The following is a 27,853-nucleotide window of genomic DNA, read 5'->3' on the forward strand; positions in this document are numbered from 1 at the left end:
CATTCAATCCGACTTGACCTAACCCGACTCCCTCATTTGGCGAGTCTACATAGAGCAAAAGCATATGTATCTCTCATAATTTACCTGTTATGTATATGAAAGATGGGCTGCCACCAAATGGAGATTAATCGAATGCCAAAGAAAGAGCTTCAAAATTCCATTATTAGCAAAATAAAAAAAGATCATGCTCGAGGAAACCCAATATATCATCCATAAAAACCGTGATCTTGCGGTATCTAATGAGCAACTCCTATATATACTTAAATTTCCAGTTAAGAACGATGAGTGACGCAAAAGTGACTCGCTAATCAAAATATCAAAAAAATCAGTCTTGAATATAAATCATTTTCTCTGCTGTTGGCATCTTTGTGTATGTAATAAAGATCCAACAAGAAAGAAGACCGCGAGTGCAAGCCGTGAGCGGGATCACCGATCGATGGAATCGCGAATTTTATAATGTTGGATTGTAGATATAGCAACAAAGTTCCTGGTGTGTACTCAAATCAAAGGGGCAAGAAAGAAAAAAAAAAAAAAAAAAAAAAAAAGAGTACGGGGATTGTATGGGCATGACCTGTAACTATCATCCCCCTACCCCACACATACATAACATACCTACAATCCATTTTTTTTTTAATTTTTAATTTTTTTGCATGAAAACATACATACATACATTCACTTGTCTATTATTGTGGGTAGTTGCCTGGGATCGGCTGCCCCTCTTTTTGCACTGTCATTGTTAATGCTCTGTCACAACCTCTCCATCTCTCTCTCTCTCTTCTAGTACTTTTGCTGCTGCTTCTATGCACTCCCTTCTTTTCTCGCTTCACTTTACTGATTTTCTTGCTGAGAGAGAGAGGGAGCAGCGGAAGATTGGAAGTCCAGACAAAACCAGCTCACCAGAGCCGTCCGATCTTTGACACGTCTGAAGACTCAGAGCCCCAGGTCCCAAATGGATATGCTGTCCCATTCTCACTCTTTAGCAACGTGGAATGTCTAGTTGGCCAAGAATTCGGGGGCAAAAAAAAAAAAAAAAAAAAAAACACAGGAAAAAGGAATGAAACCCAAGTTCCATATTCAGTCGATCTATAGTCCCATCAAGATTATATCAGTGAGTGCTCTTCTGGGCTTGTTTTGAATAGACTGCTAAAGAAGGAAGAGTCCGAATTTTAATTGCCCATGTTTTGAAAGGAGAAGATGTGTGAAAACTCGTAAACTTTCCTTTTACCCATTTGGCCTAGCATTGGGGATGTAATAACAGATAGCATGATTTACTGTCAAGAACCCCATTTGAGGTAATCGACTCGTTTGATCGTTCTCCAAAGAGAGCATTGGAAATAACCCCGCAAGATCCCAACCAGGCGATCAATTAGAGTGCCATCTTACTTATAAGATGAAAGTCGCAAGGCTCCATTTTTATCCATCATGGTCCCGAGCATGGGGAAGAAAATGGAGATCCATATGACATCGGGGTCCGTATGCCTTTTTTTACCTGATGAGGATCGACCCGTAAATCAGACGATGCCTTGTTTTTTTAATCAATACTTTTTTCCTTCTGAGAAAGAAAAGTCCAAAGCAGGAAAGAGACAAGAAAAAGGCGGACATGATCAAAGATGAAAAGGAAAATCGCATCACGGGGGAAAGAATGTGGTGCATTGAATCCCGCAGGGAAAAATATCAAACGTGGTCCATGCAGAAACAATATTCTAGGAGCGTGAAACGTACATCGCATGCGCTCGTCTCAGAGAGAGAGAGAGAGAGAGAGAACGTGTTTTGCACTGTACAGATGGAGATGGGGGAGTATTTCCCATTTATTTTTCTGGCATTGATTACGCCTATGCAAACCCTAACCCTCGAAGTCATCTTTCTAGGGTGGGGGACTCCCTCCTTTATGTATGTACATGCTCAGTTCAGAGAAATGAGATGAGCAAAGCTCTCTTTTCGTGTTGATTTTCTTTTAGGGAGATGGGTTTGGTGGCTGAAACAGGCGAACGCACACAAACAAAGCATCGAAACAGAGAAAAGAAAAAACCAGCGGGTACAAAGTATGATTAGAGCTCCGCCTTTTTCACTGTTGAACTGAGTCATTGGAGGGCAGGGAAGTTATGGGGCACCAAACAAGAACTGACACAGCGACAATTTAGATGTGCGGGTTTGTGTGGGTTTGTATAGGCTGATAATGATAAGACTGGGGTAGCTGCTAAGTCCTAAGTTAAAAAAAAAAAAAAAAAAAACATTATTAAGTGGGAACAATTCATAGGAGTAGGGTAGACAAAGGCTCTTGGATAGGTGGGGTTGGTTTTACACCGAAACGGGTGGAATCATCAGCTTGAGGAATTGATAGTTTAACCAATTCCCTCTTTTCTTCCTGTTTGTATAATCTCTCTCTCTCTCTCGGGGTTGGATCGAGTGACCCATCAGTACCTTCCACCTTTAAACGTATGAGCAGAAATTGACCACACATATGCATCCCATTTGCAGTACAAGCAGCAGAAACAAAGACTTAGCCCTCAAGAAGTTCATATTTTACTGCAGTACAAACCAATCTTGCATACAAGAATACCCAGAAAGAAAGAGAGAGAAGGAAAACAAGAAAGATGAAAAGAAAAAGGGCTTAGCATACACTGCCAAGTCCCCAACTACCCTTCACACCCAAGAGCTGAAAATGGAGGTTCTCAATCCCCACAGTCATTCTCATTGCCTCGTCACGGGAAAATGAAACGGATACATTAATGAACGGAGTAAATGAGATGGGAAAAGCAGTTGTTAAAGAGGGTGTGGAATTGCGCAAACTTTCGTTACGGCTGTCTTGCTGGGGTTGGGCTAGGGGGGAGATCAGAGCAGCCCCCTCTCTCATGCTAATCTAGGCTAAACCACCACCACCCCCCTCCCCTATCTTGGCCTCTGCCCTCAATCCTCCTGTGCCCTACATTCTAGGACACCCCCCTCCCCCCCAGCTGGTCTGCCGTGGACCCCATTCTAGCAATTATTTTATCTTATCATATTTATATCATCTGCAGCAAATATTTGTTTTCACTTTCTGCCTATTTTGTCTTTTCCTTCCTTCCTTCCTTCCTTCCTTTCTCCTTAAACAAATTTGATTGTGATTAGCGGTCTAAAACTCTTCGAGCATTTTTACCAATCTCCATACTCGAATGACCGTGATTCCCAACGCGCACTGGGCACGGTCTGGTTTTTGGGATGGCCCAGGAGAAAGGTGCGAGCAGAGTAGTTCGAAGTTAGATCTCAACTTAAGAAGATAGATGTGTAGTTATTGTTTGAGCAATCATGAATGCTGTATTATTAAAGGGGATTGATGGAGAGATTAGGTGTTTCATTTGGTTTGGATGCGACGGACCCGTGTTCAAATCAAGCACTTCGGTGTAACTGTATGATCACGCTCTATACTCTATGGGTTGAGTTTTCTTTGATGCACGTGAACGATGAATGAGACAGTTTAGATTAATCATGGGATTGAATTGAGGGTGAATAAAGAAGATCATAGAAGTTATACCTATCCGTGAATGAGAAAGGGATAGGGGGATGATGGCACTGGTGGCGTTGGATGACAGCCAGTCGGACACCAAATTACATGATGGTGGTAAGAGAGTTAAGGAAAAAGGAAAAGATGAAGAGGACAAGCTGTAAATGGTCATATACAGATCTTGCTTTTCATAGGAGCTATAGGGATTATATATGTTTCCTCTGCAAAGGACATAACATAGCCAAGATCTGAGACCTTTTTCTTATGCCTTCTGAGGTGGATTATGCCTCTTTTCTACTAAGCAAAACGTTGGGAAGACAGAAGAAATTAAGTGAAAAGCTTGCCTAAACTAAATGCCAAGCTAAAGGGCAGATTCTCCACCCCCATATTTTTCGGTTGTTTTGTTTATATTTGTGATTGGACAGGGTAGTGCCGTGTAATAGGATTATGCTCTTTGCCTATTGGTCGATGATTGCAAAGTTTTATTTGCTTTCCTTGCATTGGATAAAGGGATTTAAGGTTAGGGAACGACATTCTTTGGGTACATAGTTTAGATCTTGACCATATTAATAATGTTAAAGAAGACAAGAACTAATATCATCATGTCAAGAGCTACAATTATCCATCAACCGTGTTGAAGGTATGTAACAAGAGTAGATTGAATCTTTCTGATAAGATAACTCACTTGTAGGTAAATCCTGGTACCACAATGTACCTCACCACTCATATTATAGGTAAAAGATGCAAGCCAAAATGTAGGTTAATATTAGAGTACCATGAATTAATTCTAATGGAATTGGAAAAGAAATTGTTCGAGTTTAATTCCAAAGCCAGATTGTACATGCTTAAGTCAATGACATTGCTATGGCATCAAGGGAAAAGAAGAACAACATCGTCGGTCTTATGCGCATGTTGCTCCTTCAATGATTAACAAAAAGGTATATTTTAATTTTCAAGAAAGCCGTGCATTGAAAACTGTAAACTTCTGTTAATACTTATTTAACAAGTACTTCGAGAGTACTCATTAATAAAATCCTCTAACACAAAAAGAAGATTCGAAATCAGAAATGTGTTTTTCTAACACAAAAGAGTGGGGGAAGACATCACTAAATCAAGTCATTGACGAGTCAACATCATAATTTAGTAAGATTATTGACCTTAGTCACAATATTAGGTGACTTTCGGACCGGATTGGATCAAACAATCTTTCGAGGAATTTTTACTGTCAATTCGTCATCATGACTTCTTTTGCTCATGATGTAGTCCACACGACTGAATGATCTTCATATTCATTGCACGTAAGTCGGTCAGTTACGTGGTTCACTAGACAAGGAACATCGACAGGTTTATCACTTGTCACTAAATGGATTCGTTGTGCAGTGGTCGAAGAGATAGAATGTCCAACCTGATTTTGGGAAGAAGACAACATGGGAAGAGTCATCTTTCAGCATTATTTGTCCCAAATTGTATCTGCATATGACATATGACACATTTCTTCATAATCACTTCTCTCCTTTTTAAGGAGCGATCCGCACCCAACAGATTTATTACGCTTCTCCGAAAAGGAAACTTATCGAAATCATCTGTTTTCAATCTAAGATCAATTGTATATCTTTTGATTTCCGTTTTGCATCTCAATTCTCTTTTTCTCTCTCTCTCTTACACTAATGTTTTACATGGTTCAAAGAAATTTTGTATTAGTGATCAATTAAAGCCTAAATGCTTGTAAATGGTGCCTTGACAGAGATATTTGGTGCACTTTTATCTACCGGTGTGCTTTATTAGCGATAAATAGTAAAGCGTGAGCCTTTCAACGTATTATCAATTAGCGCATGTAATGAAACTCTAGTTCTACTAAAAGGTCCTAAAATTTGCTAGTCCGTTAAATATATAACTAGCTAGATAGCTATGTTACCACACCGTTGTGACTATTTTAGGAAGATGGCTATCATGATTAATTAAGGATCCATTTACTGCACGTACTATCTACATTTCGATGGGCAGTCGACGAACTAAATGTGCGACATGGAACAAGTTTATTCAATCTCACGTGTATGGCCTGTCTTTGATCCGAACCACAGGACACAGGGACATAAACAGGGTCACAATAACTATTTTAGTTACACCTTCGATTTGAAACTCTCTTCCTACCACCTTCTTATAAAGGTGAAACACATCGGGTGTCGAAATCAAGTTGCAAGTTTTGGAGCTTCGTTTTGGTACTTCACATATCATCATAAGTATATGGTAAAATAACATCATCATCTTCCCTATTCTGCGTTCTCGGTTGATGTCGAACACAAATTTCTATACAGAGACATACTCGCACGGGCAACTCTATGATTACTTCCCATATCATGATCAGGTAGTGTCCAAATCAGCTGAAATGCATCTCAATCGGTCCACCTGATTCAGTGAGCCAAACGCAAGCGATTACCCAATTTTTTTTTTTAGGATATAAAGTATAGGTATCGAAATTGACTAGTTCAGTGGAAGAATATGTGTAGAGTCACTAGAAATAAGTCATCCTCTTTTTGATAGGTTGAATCATTTTATTTTAAGTTCCGTTTGTTTGAAGTAAAATTATTTTCAGAAAATTGTTTTATGATTTTTTGATGTTTGAATGACAAAAAAATAATTGATGTGCAGAAAACGTTTTCCATGGACTGAAAATAACAAGTTTCTATTGGGAGAAAACAACTTTCTCTTCTAGCAGAAAGGAACTCACTTTCCCTGATACCAAATAAATAAAAACTAACCATTTATTTTAAGATGATTTCCATGAAAAATATTTTCATTTATCATAAAGTTTTCAACGAAACAAATGCACCATTAACTAGTTTAGCTGCTCATTCATTTGTTTCAGCGATAGTCCTTAAAGAGACTCTTGTATATCATCTTGAAGCTGAACAATTTCTGTCCTAATTACGGTCTCAATAGAGCTATTTCTTTTTTCAAAATCGAAACTATGCTACATTCATAATCCAATTTGTAGAGGAATGACTATTTATGTATTTTGAGTGTCGTAACTTTATCATCTCAGACATATATACAAGCAAAATTTTTTTCATAAAAGTCGATGACATATTTGTTAATCACTTTACATCTTTCAAACCAATCATGACACAATCCAGCCTGTATAACACATTTAAGAAATTTTTTTCTTACACTTTAATTATGAAAATAATGTGTCTAATGTAATAGATGTGTATAAAAGTATCTTATAAATAGGAATAGCATGTAAACGTACTTAACTGAATTAAATCTGTATGAACTTATTAAAATCGATTAAAAGATGTAAACCCATCAGCAGTAAAGCTCATTTTCCATGAGTACATAAGTTGACCTGTTGATGGAGTGATTGTAATGAAACTTAACCTGGACATGCTTAGCCATAAAATCGAGTAATTAAGTCACACAGTATGATGCAAGTAGCATTGGCAAACCTACAAGGCCACATCGAATATGATTTGACCATGCAACTAGCATTGGCAAACCTAAATGACCACATCATATGATTTGACCTTTTTGCAGATCTTGAATTAATTTCGAAGTAACTTTTACTCTAATTGATACTTTGAGCAACTTATGAATGGATATATAGTCTGAGTTCTTCTTTTCCCTTTTTACCTAAGTAAAAAGGTTATGTGAAGCATCAATTCAACCCCATAGGACGATGCATGTATTGAAAGACTCCATACATAGAGAATGGCATCGATAGACATGACTTCGGTATGTACCTGTGATTTTAGTAAGAAGTCAATCTCATCAAAATCGAAAGTTTGGCCTGTTAGCCAACCATTAATATATGATTGGTATTGGAATATTTAAATATTAATCAACACATTCATTTACAAATTCATGTTTTTAAAATCTCATGGTACGAGAGCAGGAGACTATGAATTCAAATTTTGCATATTTCCGCGCATGAGTCTTAGGTCAAAAATCAATATGAGGGAAAGTGTTAAAATATTTAAATATTAAACCATTCCTTGAGTAAAATATAGAATTTCTGCTCTCATGAAAAAAAAAATGAATGATGAATATTTCTTGTTTAGGCCGTGAGTGGTTATCTTGAAGTCAAAATTGCACAAGTTCATTGCGTAGCAAAAGTAAATATGCAATACGAAGTAACATAACGAAAAAAACCAGTTTCATCTTTCTCTTAATTTTTATTCAATACCTCAAGAAAGTAATGACACCTTCCTAATCCAGTCCAATTAAGCAAAGTACATAATAGGAAAACTGATGATCTTCAGAAGATATGAGGAACAAAGGACAAGCGGTTCCGGGAGAGAATGTTTGCCTTATTACATCTCCATGATTAGATCAGCTCTGGTGCTATCACTTTCATCATCTAACCAAGATATGCAAGTCATCAATTATTAGAGAAGAGACAAACCACTATAGTTGATATGGGTCCCCGGTTCATACTCACAACCTAACTTAATTACGTTGCACCGATGTCAAAACAATGACTGAGGCAATTGACAGAAAGAGGAAATGTTACATGGGCAAAATAGACGCATAACCTAGCTAGATCAGTCAATGGTTTACCAACTGAGGAACAGATGATTAGGAAACAACTCTGGGAATTAATTACTCTATTATTTGCTGATAATTATCAATGAGGAATACATGTCCACGTCCCTTAGCTAGTAATACACACATACACACCCACTTGTGCATACGCAAAGTTTATTTCTCAACGATCAGCAGAAACAAGCTGCCATGAACAGGCTTCTATAAATTTCTTTTGGATTGCTTCAATTCAAGGAAAATAACATGCAGCCCTGAAATATACGCAAGCAAGCTATGTTATGATGAAAAATTTGCAGCGTGCTTTTAGGAGAATTACAGATTCTCTTGTTTGGCCAACCTTTAAACAGAGTGCAACTGAGAGACGCATTTCTAATGCATAAAGACACTCACGTACATGAATGTGCACTATGTTCTTGATTAACTTTTATGTTCGTTTTGCGCTTTAATCAGGCTTGTCCGTTAAACATTTTGTGATTCACATTATAATCTGAACATACAGATGGATTATATATAGATAAACATGATCTTGGAGTCTAAAATTTCTAGAAATTCTAGCTAGTTGTATATGGATCATACGACCAGCTTGCCGGTATCATGGTCTCTCCGCTATCAGGACTTAAAAAATTTCAGCCAAAGATTGCATGCATATGCACCAAAGATGATCCACTTGAGGTTATCTCAAGATTAAATAGTATGCAATAGCAAAAGACAACGTTAAGCAACAAAATGGTACTACCCGGATTCTCATAAGGCTTAGATAAATGACTACGGAGTGGGGAATATATATAGAGTAAACCATCTGTTCTATGGTAGAGAAAATCACATCGATGTTGGAAAGGCTTGAGATGACGGGCAATATTCAAGGCGTGGCTCAAGAAACATATCATTTCGATGATAATCATTTGATGGTGATAAAATAAAGTGAAATGTAGATGAGAGATGAGGCTACCAATTGAGTTTCCAACTTTTATTGGCGATGGATTTACACGGAATTTAGACTTCTCTCTCTCTCTCTCTCTCTCTCTCTCTCTCTCTCTCTCTCTTCTATTTTTTCCTTTTAAGAGAGATAGTAGCTTCCTTAATTTTCAAAGTTTCGTGATTTTTTTGTACTGCTTATTGCAATTTTAGTTCATTTGCTAGGCAATGAATCTTATGTGATGAAATAGTACATATTTCTGTTTTCTCATTTAAACATGGTAGATACATAGAGCTTTCCCTCCTGAAGTTGTAAAAGCAAACTCTTAACTTTACCAGTGGCCAAAAGAAAAATGCTAACTTCGCCTTAATAACGTATAAAAATCTTATTTCACTTCCTTTCATTATAGAGAATATGGTGGAATACTGGGTAACAACTTCAAGGAGCGAAGCCAAAATTAATTCAAGAATTAAAATAGAAAACACCTAGTCACTTCATGGATTAATAAAATGAATGTGCTTGCATGGAAATCTTGATATTTAGCTGGAATTTGAATCAATGTTATCTAAATCAAATGATTGAGGTCTCAAATCAATCGCACTAATCACTCGCCATAAACAAATGGAGACCATCAAATTCAAGCATGTTTTGCTTATTCGATTGAAATCGGACTACCTAACTAATTGCAGTATTCAGGGTAAAGATGGGACACGACTTCAGTGGAAAGCTTAGGAATAAAGCAGCTAATGAAGGCTTATAAAGTGGCCATCAAGGAGAAGTAGAAACATCACTGAAGAGCATTACTTTGACATCTTGCTGAGTAAGAAATAGCATGGTTTGCGGCCCTTATTTATTTATCAAAAGAAGGTTTATTCGCCCACAAATAAATGATATGATGATGATTAGCATGGCATCAATCGATGTAGAACATTGCATACGTTGGAATGAAAAGAAGCAATCAAAACAATCAAATAAAGCATGCGATCGGCATGTTACGTTATGCCTCCCTGAAATCTCTATTTGTAGAGTTTACGGACCCCTAATTTTGCCCTTGAAGCTAAAAACGTTGATGTGTCAACAATGTCGTTAAGTTTGAATCTCTTGATAGTTACTTAAAGTTAGAAAAGGGGGAATACCAAGGGAAAAGCGCAAATGTAGAAGAGTTGGCAAGTTGGACATTCAAGCAATTAATAAACCTCAAAGGTTTAGCAGGCGAGAGAGAGAGAGAGAGAGAGAGAGAGAGAGAGAGGTGGAAATCCTTTGCACGAAAAGAGCAAGAAAGAGAGCAGACGTTGAAGGCAGAAAAGGAAGCGGCTACGAAGAGAGGTGAGAGAGAGATTAAAGATAAATCATACCTTTTAAAGCTCTCTGCAATACTTTCTCTGAACTACCTGCAGGCGTGCCCAACGAAGCAGCGACAAGATCAACAACCTACACAGTGGTTAAAACACACACACAGACCCCAAAAGTCCAAAAACCCAGAAAAGAAAACGAAAGAAAAAGAAAGGGGAAAAAAACACCAAGGAGAAAGAAACAAATGAGAGAAAGAAAGAGAGGAACGAGACTTAAATGGCATTCAGGTAAACTAGGCACTGTGACCCTTGAACCCAGGAATCAGGAAAAGTTGTTATTATTCACTTGGAAACAGTGCAGAGATAGAGAAAGTGAAATGCGGTAGAGAGAGAGAGAGAGAGAGAGAGAGAATAAAGATCGATCATAAAGAGCTGATTCAGTGGATGAATACACATTGGAGAAACCAGGTCCTAATAGAAGACGGGAAAGTAAAAAGGAAAACAAAAGGGACGTGAAATCTTGGGCTGTGATTGATGGGATCTATCAGATGTCTCTCCATATTAGACTCTATCTATAATGAGTTGATCATGAATATCATATATGTACTTTATACACAAAGCAAAATGTTTTTCTTTCTATAAAAGAGAGAACTGTTCCATATGTAATTCTTGAAAATGATGGCTGCACAGCTCTGGATCTCCTCTCTGTCTCCTTTGATGACGTTTCTAACGATTTCTTCACGGGAAACCCCAGATTCTCTCAAATGCCCCCTTTCTGTTTCACACGTCAAAACCATACAAAACATACTGCCATTTTGGGGCAATTCTTGATTCTTGCCCTTCATTGCCTAAGCCCTCCAATTATTCCACAAATGCAAGAATTGCAGTAGATAATGAGCAAGACATTCTGGCAAAATTATGGTCCTGGTTAATCGTATGAGTTGACGACATAAACCAAAACCAATCAATGTAGTGCCAACTCTTTTTGGGTCGTCTTCTCTCAAATATCCAAGTCCAGGGATGACGAGACCGAAGCCTTTCCCTTGTTTAAGAACTCCGCCTGGATGGTCGGCAACGGCGTACCGTTGTACAGCCTCAATTGGAGAGGAGGCTGCTGTGAAGAAGAGGAGGACATTTGGTGGGCTTGCGATGAGATTGAAGCATGTGATATAGAGGTTGAGGACAGTATGTCGCACTCGTCATCGGACTCAGAAATCGGGCACTCCATGTTCACTCCGAACAGCCTCAGCCTCTTGGCTGCAACTTTCCCATGGACCACGGGCACCGAGTCGAATACTACCGGCTCGTTCCCCCCGGCACCACCGCCTCCCGCACCTTGAGGAACCTGCACCATCCCAGCGGACACTTGCCTTGGGGCTATGCCTGCACCGATGCTCGATCTGAGCTGGTAATACACCGACGACGAATTTGGACAAGCGTTCAAGCTCACCACATTCCCACAACCATAACCATAACTACAACCACTGCCACCTCCGTAACTGTTCCGGTATGGACCCAGGTGCGACGCTTGTGAGTGGTCCCTCGCGGACATGTGCATTGCACCTGCAGCTGCCCGGGCCGCAATAGCAGAGGGCCCCAAGGGACTGCTGTCGCGGAGCCCCGATGATGGAATGAGAAGTGGCCTGGGAGTTGGAAGGCGGCCATCGGGGGCGGGTCTGGGGCGTCGGGCCGCCGCCTCCAGTCGATGAAGAGACGGTCCTTGCCGAACTCGCCGACGCCGCGCTGGAACGAGACGATGTCCCCGGCGTCCAGCTTCTTCTCCTTCACGAATCGGCTCCACCCTTTGGTCATCACATAGCTCTGGCTGCTGTTCCAGTAGGAGTACCGGAACCGCCATGGCTTCCCGTTGCGGTCCTCAAAGTTCAGGAGCAAGCCCTTCTCGTTAGTCGAGGAATCGAGCGGGAAGTACTTCTCAGCGTGCTGCTTCGGGATGACGAGGCGATTGAGCTTCCCAACGTCGCTCGGCGTGACGACCTTGTCAAACATGTGCTCCCTCTCAATCGGCGGTGCAGGAGCGGCGGGACGCGAATGCTCGTCATCTCGAGGCGGCGATACGTCCATGAGCTCGGGCTTCGAGCGGCCGTCGGCTTCGCGGTCGAATCCGTGGGCTAACCAAGATCCCATCGGGGTGTCCCACTGGCCATTACTGACGTTGCCAACAGGAAAGAGGCCCCTCGTGTGTTGGTGATGAGAAGTGGAAGAAGAGGGTGAAGACGAGGAGGACGAGTAAGAGAAAGGGTTTTGCTTACCTTTGACAACCTGGGCTTCTTCGAACTCGACAAAAGCCTCTCTAAAATCCATGCCCCCCACTCTCTCTTTCTTCTCCAAAAATCAAATCGATCTTCCGGTTCTGGATCTGAGGCGAACCAGACCGAAACCCAATTCAAGAAGACGGGCCAAATTGACCGAAGACCCCACCTTTGTGGTTCTTCTTCTAGGGTAAAAGATTCTGGGGAGAAAGAAGAAAAAAAATCTGGGTGGGTGTTGGGGAGAGGACTGAGAGCTTCCAAGAAAGAGATGGGAGCTTCAAAATTCTTGTAACAGTGACGCTCCGCGGTTTCTGGTTTGACCCACGAGAGAACTCGAACAGGAAACCAATCGGCACATCTAATATGGACGTCTCGAACACTCACTCGCACGCACGCACAGAGCCACTGTTGAAGTTGCTCTCAGCGCTGTTGACCTCTTGGAAAAGTAGGGTTAGTGTGAGAAAGGATGGATTAGACACACACACACACCCTCAAAGAGAGAGAGAGAGAGAGAGAGGAGGGGAATTATATGGTTGTGATTAGATCACAGGAGGTGCGTCCCTGGAAGCTTCTCAAGTTAGGCAAATTTGTTCTCCTCCTCCTCCTTTCTTGGTTAATTTCTTTCTCATGCTTTTAGAGAGGGAGAGGGAGAGGGAGAGGGAGAGGGGGAGAGGGAGAGGGATTATACGTAGGGACCTCTGTATTATCTGGTTGGGTTCATGTGAGCTTGTCCCTGTCATCATCTTGAAGGAGGGTGTGCCTAAAGTGTACATCTATACACTTATTTATGTTCATCTTAATCATTACTTTGTTTTTTGTTGTCCGAGTTTTGATTTTGTTATAAGGGCCAGCTGTTTTGGAGAGCATTGGCTTCTAATTGATAGCTTTTGCTCAATTTGGACTTGTTTTAGGCATTCTTTTTATATATTTCTCCTCCTTCCCCCTTCAGTTTTTTTTTTCTAATCTCCTTTTGCATTTGGCTTGGATATTTAAAAACAGTGCAATAATTTGCCATAAATAATTGGTTGTACTAATTCTGGTTATCTAACTGGGGGTGTACTGTTAGGGTTTTGACTTTCTATTTTCTTGAATTTTAGGCAGGACCATTTTCTTCTTTCTTCTTTTTCCTTTTTTACCCCCATTTCTCTGCCCTTGTGGGGGTGTGTGTGTGACGAAGCAGATAGGAATGAATTGGATTGTAAAGCCTAAGGTCCCCTGCAGATTCAGAAGTATGCTGTCATATGAACACCAGAGCCCATATTGTACTTCTAGTCACCCCCTATATAGGAGGCGAGCCAGTTGAAAAATACCAATCACTGCTCACTAGAATTTAATTCTTGTTGAGCTAGAGCATGGACAGTATGTACCCGCCTAATTGCGGATGCAAACAAGGTCTCACTAAATCAGACTGGAATTAATGTTCTGCTCTTTCTTTTTCTTTTTCTTTTCCCCTGAAGTTTTCCATAGATTGAAAGGATATGCTTCGGAATGTATGAGAACATTTTAGAAAAACGTCTGGCGTTTAGGACAAGAGGGGTTGTGGTACCTGTGACATATTGTGCCGTACTGACAATTTACTGTTGATTAAATTTTAGTGCATTTCAATGGACGGAATGCTTTTTTTTTTTCTTTTTTTTAAGGGAGGAATTCATTTGCTATGCGCTGTGTAATTAACGTGCAATTTATGTGAAGACTGTTAGAGTCAAAAGTTTAGATACCGTACGATATAATAAAAAGAAGAAGAATGAAGAAATTGTTCATCTCTTTATTTGGCTTGGGTAGAAAAATCATCATTAACTTTTCCCTTAGCTGCACTTTTGTACTGTTTAGTTTCAAATCCTTGCAAATTGTCATTTCAAGACCATATATGCCATGTGCTTGAACGTAAGGAGCAGGAAAATCAGGTCATACACCACTAATGTAAAGAAAATTTTACATAAATGGTCTCAATCACCTTTTTTTTTTTTTTTCTGGTAAGATTGGTCTCAATCACCTTTGATTTGGGGATTTGTCACAAAATGGTTGCTTAAACCCTCAAGTTAAAGGTTGATAACACCGCTTGTGTAAAAAATTTTTTTGACTCCTCCAGCGTATGCTAGAATTACTCGAGAAGAAAACTATATTATGTACCCTCTAGTTTTCGTAGGTTTTTATCATATTTCCATTAGAGAGCTAGACTCCATGGTATAAATTGTACATTTTTGGAAATTCTTAAGTTGCCTGAGTATAGGGATTGAGGATGATTTTTTGAAAAAATTTCCCCTTTCCATTTAGCACACATTCACATTTCTGCTAATCAATAGCGGTCTCAAAAGTTGAACCATTGGGTAAGATAACTTAGGGTTTTGCTCTTCAAAAAGCACGATGTATCTTGTTTGATTTTCCCTCAACATCATCACTTGTGCTCAATTCGTGCGAAAATAATTCTTGTCACGAACCCTAATCTAGATATATGACTAGTGGTACGTATTCCCTTCCAAATTCTTCTGTGTGCCTCGTATGTTGTATGTCTTTGCTTCATGGTAAAAGAATTTTGAGTAATTCTAGTTATACTAAAATTGATCGCGTCTATGTGTGACAATATGGGGTTGCGGTCTATTCAAGGTGTGCATATTGGTAAATTATCAGAATAAATGAGTGATCGCTCTTGCCAAATTTGGGCCTTCAATTATTAGGTTACTAATGTGCCAACTATTTAGAGAGAGTAAATTAATCCTAAAATGTAGATCTGGGTCTTAATCTCTACAAAAACATGAAAAAGTACCATGGTCTTTTTTTTCTTCCTTCCTTTTGCATTGCGATGTTACCCACAAACTTTTGAAGTCGTGGTTGACTACAGATGGAAATGTTTCTAAATAAATGAATTTGACTAACTCAATTAAAATAAATGTTTCTCTAATTTTATATTCAAAGAACATTGATGACTTGTGGAAAGTAAGCTAATGTCAATTATTTGTGAGGGTAACAAAGGGTAATGTACATACTGATTACTTTGTACAACGACTATAATCGCAGATGATTCTTTATATAAATTATTGAGTTACTTCTCTTTAAGGAAATTAAGTGGAACAGGAGTCATTCATAATGCCAAGGCCCCCTAAACTATCAAAAGTTCCCACTGAATTAGGCGTCTTATTAGGGATTCTACGAATTATAGCTTAGGAAGCCGCAAATGCAGCCAAAGCTATACTTCTATTGATTAATTACCAAAGACCTTTGAGACCGTTTAGTCCCATCCCAAGAGTGCTCCTACCCAAAATAATGGTTGAGTGGTGCTCATTTTCTGATGCCCCTATATAATCTGGTAGCATTTACCCTAAGCCAAATAGGGTTCGGTGAAAAAAACACTATTATTTTCGGCTTGAGCGGGAGCTTTACTCTCGTGCGACAGACTGTAATTTTTCTCTAATTCAAGGGTAAAGGTATAGACACTCGACAATCTATAAATTTGTAGACTCTATAAGTGCCATCAACCGTTCAAGTCGAGCCTTTGATTTCTATAGGTAACCTTGATTCGGAAGAGCTTGCATGATGGAATTAAGAGGCGATCTCTAATTTCCTACCTTGAAATTTGCCAACACTCCAACTAACCGTGCTAACCCTAGGAGGAGAACAGCTGTTGTGGAATCCGAGTTTCACGTTACTTTATTTAGGATGAATTCCGAGTAGTCAGTGAATCTATTATCAAATTTGTCACGTAAGAAAAAAGAGCTAAGGTACATCCTGCTTTCTTTTGATCAATCGAAACTGATTGATAGATCTTATTTGAGTAGGACGAAAATACACCCATCATGTTATTCATTTCAGAAAAGTCCATCGCTACAAATAAAATCATATTCCCATGTGACTTGATGCAATTTTGTATCGTGGATCTTAGGATGCCGGCGGCAATATTGCAGTCTCACCTAGCCACATGATCGGGACAAAAGAGTATAATATTTAACGAGCAGGTACGATGTCATTAGAAGAAGATGTTCGACCAACCAGACTTCCCCCAAATTTCCAAGCCCAATTCTGTCAGGGTCCCATCAAACAGTAATTCAATTATCTTCAACTCTTTTTCGTCTCTCCAAGCATATAATCACTTGCAATATCCCCACGTTATCACCATTACAAAAGTCTCCCTTTGTTCAACCCGAGGCTCTATTTTCACTAATGTATCTGAACGTGGGCTAAATCGATATCAGGCAAGTCTTGATTAACAAACTCTTTGCGTTGACCAAAAGACTCTTTCATCAGTCCACTTTGGTGCCCACCCACTCAATTTTGGGCAATTTCATTTTTCTTGAAAGTATGTTTAACTTCCCATATAAGAACTATATCCTTTGAAGCTGGTACTCAATTTCCATTTGGATTAAAGTACACTAATAAAGAGGCCCGCCGCAGCTTCGCAATGTCAATAAGGCCATATATATAAATTAAATGAGTGAACCTTGATTGGATCCAGTCAGTCCAATCAACCCAGAGTCCCAAATCAAACATGGAACTGACAAGAATGGGTGGCCAATCAATTAGAAGTCACAAGATGCTATATTCCCAAATGCGTGCCTCAACTTTGGGGAAAGTTTGAAATTAATTTGATATGTAGCAACACAGGCGCCTGCTTTCCTAAGGGGTTGAACTCAAAAGGGAGGTCGAATAGTTTATGATGATCACCTAACTTATGAAGTCGCATGATGGAGAGGTCTCCTCACATTTAATGTTTTCTTATGTGCACTGACTATATAATATATCCATTTTAATTCCATCCAAACTGTACGGCCCTTATATTCTCCTTGTCATATATGCTCCCACAATGAAGAGACAGCCCAATCTCTCTTCCTTGACATTTCGCAGAGTGATATTAGCATGAGTAACATGAATCACATATGTTTGTACATGCTAAGGTCAATATTCGTGCCATATATATAGGTCGTGATCTTAAAATTATGGATTATTATGGTTCTTTATATCCTTCATTTGCCATTTACACTTAAAATTTCACCATGCATCGTGGAAGAAGCTGCGTAGATTGGCACGTGCTTCCGATCTAACTTTCTCTAGTCTTCTTGGACCTGGTGACCGAAGTTGAGCTTTTAGCTTGAAGCAATTGGACATATCTAAGCTGAGAACAAGGGAGCAATAGGCTGCACATTGGTTTCACATGGAAATTTCAATGAATACAAATTGATGTTAATTAAATTAAATCAGACTTTTTGGCAGTTGGTAGCTGTTGTCAATCACTAGCTATCTTAAAGTCGTTTAGGTGGATCATATCCAACGACTATCAATCACCAGCTCTTTTAAAGTCGTCATTTACTTAGGCGGATTAAAAAGCGCATGTCATAAAGCTTCCATTAATTGTCATATTGATGAACTTAGCAAATTTTTAAATTTCTGTTTTTTTTTTTCAAATTTTCACATCAAAACTAATTTTAGCTCCCAACTCTTAAAATCTACAATTTGCATTCTCAATTGTGTAAGAAATCTTCAAGTTAATCATGTCGGGCATTAGTTATTTTCGACTTATGCACATGGTTCACATTGTCATTTTCTCTCAAGATTTCTCCACTCACTATTCTAAACTCACCCACAATGGAAGCCCTAACATAAACTGATACAAAAGTACGGAGCCGCCTGTCGTCCCGTTGCCCTAACCTTCAGATGTAGTCGAGCTTGGCAGCTATCAAGAGGAGCAGTCACCCTCCTAATCTAGAGGTCTCGACGGCCATGGAGGTTGAGCCTTGGACTTAGACTGAATTCGCAATGTTCACTTCTCAAATCTTCCACTCGACCAAGGCTATACACTTGATATTTCCTAAGAAATGATAACATAAGAAGGCGACAACACGAACGGCTTCTCCTACCCACAACGCACATGTACCGCAGCGAAGACAATTCAAATCAGTTCCCTTCCCCAAAAATGACAATTTCTCAAGATTAAGCAAAGGCCATTTTAGACCCCTAATTTCTTTAACAAATATAGTTGCGCAAATAAATGCTGATTTTAAGATTAATATATCGTTCTTAATTACCAATCTCGAGTAGAGCAGTGCTGCTCTCGTCACCTCTCCTGATGCCAGTGACGTTTGAATTTATCGAAGTAATCAAGCAAAGGGAATCGTCCATGGGTAAACATAATTAAGAATTTATAATCCTAATTATGAGCCTTCTGACTATGGAAGAGACGAGAGGCAAGGTGGCCCTAATTTCCGAACAACTTGCGCTCTCTGGGATGCCCCCACTTGAATTGAGCCTTCCAATGCGCATGGTTTCTCAGACTTTGCACCTGCAAAGGCATTCGATTTTGAGTACACGTGCCTGGTCACTGCAATGAATATGATTCCCTACATTGTCTTTAAAAATAAGGGTATGGCCTGCACGTTTTTCTTCAAAATATAAGGTTTTAGAACCAATTTAAAAATCTCGAGTTTAAATTTCTTGCTCTCCCAACTTTTACTAATTGTTCTAAAGCATAATCTGATCAAATTCAAGGAAATCATGAGTTGATTAATCCGCATATATGATAGTTAAGTGATCCGTCTAACTATTCAAAACGAGCATTTATATTTCATATTAGTTGATTGAGCCAATGAGGTGCAAGAATTAAGGAAAGCTGATCAATTTGGTTTGAAAATTAAAATTTGTCATATTTGTTATGCTTACTTATGGACAGTTGAGTTATTTTTGGAAGTTTATTATCTGAAGTGAACTCCAATTCAATATTCAATATGCACATAAGAGTTGGTTGTTTTTGCTAGTTAGTGTCTCAATACTTTTTTTTTTTTTTAAATTTCCGGTACATGAACAAAGTCTCCTTTACAAATCTAATCAGCCCCCATATGTCGTTCTCTATTAGGAAGCTACCCTTAGGCCATCTTTGGCCTACAAGGCAATCATAATTATTACTAATACCTATAGAGAAATTGTTAGACACTATTTGAATAATTAATTGACCTTTTTTTTAGAAAAAAAAATTGAGGGCTGTCCTACTAGTCCCTGAAATTAAAACCGACCTTTAATTTCCGCCGTCCCTTTTTCATATCTAGGTAGTAATTATAAGGCTTAAATGCTCCTCATAAATTATGTAGCCCACTTGGTTAATAATAGAAAGTGAATCCCTATGCATGTGTATTAACTAGTACGGTACATTGTATTAATATGAATTATTGGGAATAATTCAACACCTATTGTCACAATGTACACCTACTCTATAACACCCCCTTCTCTCCTGGGGTAATTCTCTCTCATAATTTCATATAAAAGCTTCATTTGGGGTAAAATCACAAAAAAAAAAGAGAAGAAGTTAGGGGGAGCTATTTTACAATTTTTTTGTCAATTTTTCTCCTTTTATTTAGGGAATACTAATATTGCTTATTCACGTTAAAGAGAGATGAGAAGCTTAATTCTTTCTTTTCCCCTCATTTTTCCCACGCATTTGTCAATCTTTTTTTTTTTTTTCTTTTGGGCATCAACTCAATTTTTTATCTAGGGCATCCAACTTCTTTCACCCCATTTTCTAATACGTACCTTCAATAATTACTCAAGTAACTACCATGTTGCTAAGCAATACCCGAAGCTCCAAATTAGATTAGCCTGCTATTATATTCTCTCCCTTTTCCCCCACTATTATAAAACCAAGATGACGACAGGGAGAATCTCAACATGCATGTGTGCAAGTGTGGCGAGTTTTATATAAATCGATTCATTGGATGGTTCGTTGGTCTATATTAGATTTGCTCTAGCTATACAAGGAAGACAGTGTAAGAATATCCTTATATACTTAAGTTCCGTTTTATCTACTATTTAATTCTTTGGTCCGATTAGGGATGAAGCCACTGAGGTAATAATTGAATTGACTAGATACCAAAATCACCCCAAATGGGTATTTTTTTACTATCAAAATTAGCTGGTGGATCGCATAGCTGTACATGGACGGTGTCAAATAGGCTCTTAGTTAACTTCAACATAGAATAAGTCCAATCAAGTAAGCCGACCCAAGCAGTGATTGCTTCCTCTTATTTAGGCAGCTTAGCCAATTACCTAGGGTTAACCCCTCCCTATCTCTAGAGGCCAACTCCATTCATCTCTCTTTTCTCATTATCTTTGGCTCTTTGGCCCCCCCCAAAAAAACCCACAAATTCTTTGCATTTTGCTCATGTTAGTTGCTATTTCGGTCAGCATTTCACAGCAAGTTGAAATCACACCTATCGAGTCCTTCGCCGACCATGGTATAATTCACTTCCCTTTCGAGAGTTGTGAAAGGGGAGGAGGGGAGGAAGGGAGATCGATTTCTCTCGTCGCGACTCTAGCCCCGCGACTTCTTGCGCGGTATTGACGTCGCTCCACGTGCGTTACAAGTTACACCGCCGGCCACAGAGGATAGATTACTCTAGCTTTTGTCGTTAGCTTAGGACTTTCGAGGTAAAAAGAGCGGGGGAGAACGAACAAAGCCAAAAAGAAGGAGGGAAATAGAATAGAGAAAAGAGGGTGGAGTTTGCCATGGAGAGATGATGCATCGATGATGCTTGTGTTTAATAGTAGCTCGTGGGTAGCTATTAGTATTAGACACAGGACCACACGCTCCTCTCCCTCTCGACCCATTCCCATCCAAAAGGCAATCCTCTTCACTCCATCAGGACCACTATCCCCACGACTCTCTCTCTCTCTCTCTTCCTCCTTTTGTCTCTTTTCCTTTATTAAATTGTATTGATGGGTGTGGTTAATTTTCCCATGTTATCGGTCTGAGTACATTTTTATAATCAGCTTCCTTTTGTTTTGGTTTGGGTTTCTCCTTATGCGTTTCGTGGCTGCACACACGTCGCTTTCGTTCGCATCTGAGTTTTAGCCTAGGTTTGGGTGCCTAAGAGAAAATATAAAAAAGAGGAGAGAGAATAAAAAGGAGAAAAAGAGAGGTTGATGAATAGTTTGAGAGAAATGAACAGTCAAAGAGGCACATGCTGGTTTGCACCCCCCAAAGGGAAGTGAGTTGGAAGGATACCTAACCCTCGGATCCTTTCATTTGTTTCGGCAATGGACGTGGTTGCTGGGTCGGGCGATTGAAGCTTTTAGGACATGAAAGGTATCCTTGATCGCCCATTTGCGGCATTCGCTCCTTTCTGTCTTTAGGTTAAAGTCAAACTTATAAATTTACTCAGACGTGCCGAACCATACATGAATGTAAACGTTTATCACCATTCCGACTTATAAAGTAAAAGCTGTCGAGTGATACGATTTTATCGTGTGGAAAATGATTAACTCGATTTGGAGCATAGCTCGAATATGCTTTCACACGTAGAGCCGCCGATCACGACCTTGACTATGACGAGGCCGCTCCGTCCCGTACACACCGGAAATCGAAGCGCGATGGACGGGCCTCGCCGAGCTGCTTCCTTTTGGACCCTATCCCATAGAAACTCAGGATCACTTTTCTCGGAAGAAAATTAGTGAAGTTTTTCGGGTCAATGGGCAGTCCTAGCCCAGGCCTGTGGATCAATAGACTTGTTTTAGGCCCGTCTATTGATCCACAGGCCCAAATCAAAAAGTCCAACTGGGTCGGGTGGATTGACCGGCCCGTTTCCGACACCGACCCGCAACCCGCTGTGCCGTGGGAAATTATTAGGGTTTATCAGTGGGTCCTGTAGGTTTTCCAAGTTTCTTCCTTTGCAAACCAGCTGAAGAGAGAGAGAGAGAGAGAGATGGACTCGTTTTCGTCGCCCTCCAGCGGCTCCTCGTCTTCCCAATTCTCGACGGAAGACTTCATGGACCAGCTCAAGACCCAGCTCGCGCAAGCTTACGCCGAGGAGTTCCTTGAGGTCGATCTCTTTGTGTGCACTAATTGGCGTTGATTTTTGTTCCCCCTGGGGTTGAATTCCTTTGCGCTCTAGTTGCTATGATGTCGCTCGATGTACTTCATGAGTACTTGTCTCTGCATGCGTTCGTTCGCTTCATTCCATCGTCCGCATATTGGTTTACCTATAGCTTCGGTTTGTCGGTGAAGGAGCTGGGTTTTTGTATCTCGAGATTTCCATCCCGGTGACGGGAGGACTCCGTTCGAACGTTTGATCCCATTGTCTCAATCGAGCTTCGCTTGGCGGATATCGATGTAACACGTCTGTGTAATTTCCTTTGGAGTTTGTTAAACTTGCACCCCCCAGAGAAAATAAGGTGCTTGGTTGCAAAGTAAAGATAGAGGAAGAGGTGTGAATTTGAAAGTTATCGTAATTGCCCTTTGATTGCCTGGTTTTGTTAGGTCTCGGGCTCAGCTTGTTTCGCGGAAAATGAATGGTTTGAAAAATATTTTCTTAAGAATTAACGCTCGTATCGCTTAAAATAGTTAGTCAAAGAAATGTGTTTTCAATGTTGGCAACAATTTGTGTCTAAACAATTGAACGGTAAAAATATTTTTCTTCTGTTTCATTTTTTGTAAGATACAGGCGGAGCCTCATTGTTGGCTTTTATCTCTGCCGCTTTAACTGTCGATTACCCACCCACGGGTGCGTGCATACTGTTCTGTACTTACTGCTGTGTTGTGGGTGGTTGGCCTTAACCTGTCTATGCTTGGTAATGCTTGGAGTCCAGTGGACATTGCGGACAGAATGTAGTTTCTGCTGTTAGTTGCTTAGCTCGAGCAGAGTTACGTAGTTGTTTTGAAAAGGGATTTTTCAGAACTTTATTGTCTCTTCCTTCATATGCTCTCTAGACATGGCTGGGTAAATGGAATCGAAGTCAAGATGACGAGCTTCTGAATCTGAATTTTATGTGGAATACACACATATGGTCTTCAGAGTTCTCTGTGTGCTCTGGCTACCCCATTTGCTCATGTTTCTGTAAGAGCTTGTGACTTTTGTGTGCATGGTACCAACGGGTTTATTCAGCTACACTCTCAGATCTATAGTTCATGTTAAGATCAGATGGATTGAAATCCACACTAAATTTCCTTAAACTCTGTATAACTGGTGGAATGTCTAATCCTCCAAGGCTGTTGAATCTTATTTGGTTTTATTTCTATGTGTTCACAGTGTAGATGTCGGTATGCTCTGGTTGTTTTGAAATTTAGTCAAACGGTTACTTTTACAACATTTAGTTGTTGTTTTCAAGTGTGAATTACCTTTTTAGGAAAATGTTTTACATTTGAATTAGTTACATGTCCATATATTGTCATGATTATATAAAGTAATTGAAGTTCCTAGAACTAGCTTGGGATTATCTTCTTCAGGACTTGCACTGGAGGAGCGTAGTGCAAGTTCAGCAGGGGTATTGTGCTTTGTTGAGGAATTACATATTTGAATGTGTTTTGAAATCAAGTGTGCACTTAGATTAGTTTGGTGTGGCTGTAATCATTGCAGTACTGAGTGTTTGGAAACACATTTCTTAAATTATAGCACCTTGAAACAGGACTAGTGCATTCTAAAAAATAGTTGTGTTAACACTGTAGCTGCAGGGTGTTGTTAAACAGTTCATATAAGTTGAAGCACATCTGTACTTACTACAAAGAAGTTACACCAAACACTCTACTACTAAAAAAGTTGCATTCTGTCTCTTGGCACTTGGTTCACGCAAATGGTAATAGGAAGAATATTTCCAATGATAGGATGAACCTAAAAGCCAAACACTCTCTACTCCTAAAAAGTTGCATTCTGTCTCTTGGCACTTGGTTCACGCAAATGGTAATAGGAAGAATATTTCCAATGATAGGATGAACCTAAATACCAAACACTCTCTACTCCTAAAAAAGTTGCATTCTGTCTCTTGGCACTTGGTTCACGCAAATGGTAGTAGGAAGAATATTTCCAACGATAGGATGAACCTAAAAGTGGATGGACCTCACTTATGGAGGAAGAATGATTTAAATTCTAAACATCGAAAGAAGGAAAATCATGGTCTTATGATGTACTTGTTTTAAGAATTGACCATCAAAGAATCTTTAACTTGGGGAAGGAGGCAGATAGAACATGTAACATATAAAGTGCCATGCACTCAAAAGTTCCATCTTAGAATGCTCATGATTTACTGGTGGTGAGAACATGTCAGACCGATGCGTGGTTCTTGTTTGAAATATTGAGTTGATCAGTGGATGTGAGTTTCTATTGGTCATAATGGAAGCTTCATGTGTGATGAATTAGTACTTGAATGTGTGTGACTTTGTCCTAGTGCTTGTATATGTTGCCACCAATTTTGCTATTGCAATTGTATCTCTGCTTTGTGTTCTTCTCATGATTTACATTTTTTGCTTTCATGTTTTTGTGCAGACTGTTCGTGGAAAGTGCTTTGAAAAATGCATTACTAAGCCGGGATCAAGTTTGAGTGGAAGCGAAAGTAGTTGCATTTCTAGGTGTGTGGAACGCTATATTGAGGCCACTGGTATCATTAGCAGAGCTATGTTCAGTGCTTCTCGTTGAAATTTTGCTACAGAATTCATTCTTGAAGAATGCTGAGGCTGTTCTATCACCAAGTCATATGGTGCAGGCATTTTCTGATATTGGATTTCCGATTTACCGGAACATTTCTCGTTTAGATGACTTAGATTCTTACTTTTTAATTCTCACCCATGAGTGAAGCGCAGTCTGTAGTTTCATCTATTATTTATGAAATCAAAATCTTGAAGCCTAAGCGTCGGTGCTGGTTGATGTTCATTGTCATTTGGTCGTCTTCAATGGAACCTCATCGGAGCTAGTGCTAGATTATGAACTGAATACACAAAAAGCAGTGAAAACACTGCTTCGGTCAATGCATCTAAGCTGGTGGCGAAAGTTCCTTTGAACCTGTTTTGCCGCACTCTTTCTTCTGGCTTTCATAGAGAAGTGATCCCTCTTTCGTCTTAGGCTGATTTGTAGTCCTTGAGCAGTTAAGAGCTTGATTGAGAACCAACGAGCCTTTCCTTCTAGTGATTTGCATTCCCTCCATTTCTTCGATGTGCAGGTCAATTTACTCAAATTCCAAACACCCCCTCTTTCCACTAATCTGCACCTGACTTGTATTGTGCACTGGGCCAATTTGTGAGTCAGTATACCTTAAACTGGATAATGCACCTAAACTGCGCTTTATAGTCATTATCGCAAGGCCAGCTCCTTTGCAGCGAGATTGTCCTCCGCCTCGAAAGATTTGAAGGGTTTTCCTTTATTCTTGTCTAGCTGCACGCAGCTGAATCTTAGATCTGCTCTCCTACCTGATTGACATGAACATCGGTTGGGTGATTGCTCCAGTGGATACTCAAGATTTCCATTGTAGAAGGGCATTTTCAGAACCGCCTTTTGAGGTTTTCCGCTGCATGTCCCACTGGTTTTTGGAGCTGCTGGGGTCTTTGGGAGCCCCCCATATCAGGTATTCAAACTATTCCTCGGGAGAAGATGCCTATACTGTTAGAAACCTACCATGGAGGCAAAATCTTGAGTATCGGCGCACGTTTTGGGCCTTGCATGTTTATGGTTCATATCGACGTATCCCCCTCAGGCTTCGTGATAAACGAGTCCAGCTTCGGAAAGCGTCGGAAAGCGTAGTAAAAGGCTTTTCTCCTGAGCCCCTGGTCCTGAGCCGTGGCCTGCAGGCCATTGACTCGAGCAATGAAAGTCCCCGTTTCAAGCTCGTCAATGGACAAATTTGAATCTGCATCTCGTATTTCCTCTCTTGCTTTTGAAATTTATACTTTGTTAGGAGCTCAAAGTATGGTCCATGTCGCTGTTTAGGTGCACATTGATACATAAACAAAGATAAGTCACCATGCGTGCATTATAGCCTTGAAAATATACGTTTCTTCATTTGATTTTACGTTATTTGTTGGCTTTGTACTAAGCCAACGGCCCAACAAGACAACTGGTGATGGATGTCTCAGTCAGATGCTTTGGATGCTTACTGGGGTCGTTTTTGCCTGAAAAGTCCGGCTCATTTCTAAACTCAGATAAAGTCCTTACCTAAATGTCGGCAGATTAGGTTGCAAGGACTCGATTATGCAATAAATTTAGAAAAGTAACCACGTGGTCTACTAGGTAATCAAACGCAATTTCTCTACTTGCATAAGTTTGAATTTGAATTTGACATTTGAAGGCCCTCCAAGTCAGATTTGAAGGGTTGACCCGAAACCAAAGAAAAGGAAAAGTCAGATTTGAAGACCTTTTCTGAAGGAAGAAAGGGAAAGGGGTGGACATTATCAATTCTGTCCGCTCTCTCTCTTTGAAAACTTTCTCAACTATCCGCTCTGTCTTTGAAAACTAGAAAGGTGGTCCTTTGGAAGAAAATTGTCCAGGGACATTGCCTGGTCGCCCCTCTAGCTCAAGTGGGTTGGGCCTTGATAAACGCTTCTAGAAGAACACAAAATGAGTACCGGATGTGGCACCCTCGACGGTCCCGTCCGTAGGGTCGCCACAGTTTCGCTTACCTTTCACTTTTCCTTATAACATGTCACTCCGATACCACTTCAATTGCAGCGGGTCCATATAAACTGGGGGTTTACACATTTTTTTTTTAATATTTTATTTCATCGGTCCCTTGCGCAATTTATATAGTGGAAGTACATCCATCAACTCCCTTTCTTATATTCAGAAAACGATACACACCAACTAAACATTTATAGGTAAAAGCCGTACACTTTTATTTACTTAAATCAGATGGACATCATTTATCGATACATCAAAATGCCGTAGTCTTCTATACTCGACTACACTTCAAAAGATGTTCGACATCTCCTCCAACAGTCATATACTTAAAGTCCATCGATTAGTGTCGGCGTCCAAAAGCTCATTCCTTTGCTATCCTTCTCCTCACGGTCATATCCAATCACTCGATCCGTCTACTGGTAGCAGTGATAGCAGATGTATCTTATCTAGTTTGAAATGTTGGTCCTCAAAGGGGTGAGTACAGCCACTCAGCAGGTAAATGACCAATAAACCACATGACATTTAAGCATCTATGCACAATTTACCTTGATATCATGCACATATCATCATACCTCATGTACATACATCATCATATAGTCATCACCATCATGTCATACAATTACCATCATCATTACCATGCATCCATGCACATATCATCATCATATCACATATGCCATCATGCCATAGGTGCACATACATTCATGCACTTACCATCATCATGTCACACATACCATCATGCCATAGGTGCACATACATCCATGCACTCATCATCATCATGTCACATATGCCATCATGCCATAGGCGCACATACATCCATGCACTTACCATCATCATGTCACACATATGCCATCATGCCATAGGTGCACATACATCCATGCCCTCATCATCATGCACTCATGCATATATGTTGCCATACCATGCATAATTCAATTTCAATTTCCCAATTTTATTCTTTCATTTTAGGCCTCCACATTTCTCTTTCCTGGGACCAATATTTGCAT

At 39.9% G+C, this 27,853-nt stretch overlaps 3 protein-coding genes and 1 non-coding gene across 4 annotated transcripts; 2 read left to right on the forward strand and 2 right to left on the reverse strand.

Annotated features, from left to right (window-relative positions):
* The first annotated feature begins 10,172 nt into the window (after window positions 1-10,172).
* On the forward strand, window positions 10,173-25,092 carry LOC120292989 (mitochondrial import inner membrane translocase subunit Tim13-like). Its single transcript, XM_039311688.1, has 3 exons — window positions 10,173-10,188; window positions 22,161-22,295; window positions 24,732-25,092. The coding sequence occupies exons 2-3, from the start codon at window positions 22,179-22,181 to the stop codon at window positions 24,879-24,881; spliced, it is 267 nt and encodes an 88-aa protein (XP_039167622.1). The 5' UTR covers window positions 10,173-10,188; window positions 22,161-22,178; the 3' UTR covers window positions 24,882-25,092.
* LOC120292988 (B3 domain-containing transcription factor NGA1-like) lies at window positions 10,641-11,800 on the reverse strand. Its single transcript, XM_039311687.1, has one exon. It carries the CDS (start codon window positions 11,787-11,789, stop codon window positions 11,232-11,234), a length of 558 nt encoding a protein of 185 aa, XP_039167621.1. The 5' UTR covers window positions 11,790-11,800; the 3' UTR covers window positions 10,641-11,231.
* Window positions 11,804-13,199, reverse strand: LOC120292596 (B3 domain-containing protein Os03g0120900-like; the record flags this gene model as incomplete). The annotated part of the gene is made up of 1 exon (XM_039310865.1): window positions 11,804-13,199. A coding segment is annotated over exon 1 (750 nt), but the record flags the coding sequence as incomplete, so codon positions are not given.
* LOC120293040 lies at window positions 23,208-23,282 on the forward strand. Its single transcript, XR_005550699.1, has one exon. It is a non-coding gene; the product is annotated as a small nucleolar RNA R160 (small nucleolar RNA).
* Window positions 25,093-27,853: the final 2,761 nt, after the last annotated feature.

The sequence above is a fragment of the Eucalyptus grandis genome, chromosome 4 (assembly GCF_016545825.1).
Source record: "Eucalyptus grandis isolate ANBG69807.140 chromosome 4, ASM1654582v1, whole genome shotgun sequence".
Classification (NCBI taxonomy): domain Eukaryota; kingdom Viridiplantae; phylum Streptophyta; class Magnoliopsida; order Myrtales; family Myrtaceae; genus Eucalyptus; species Eucalyptus grandis.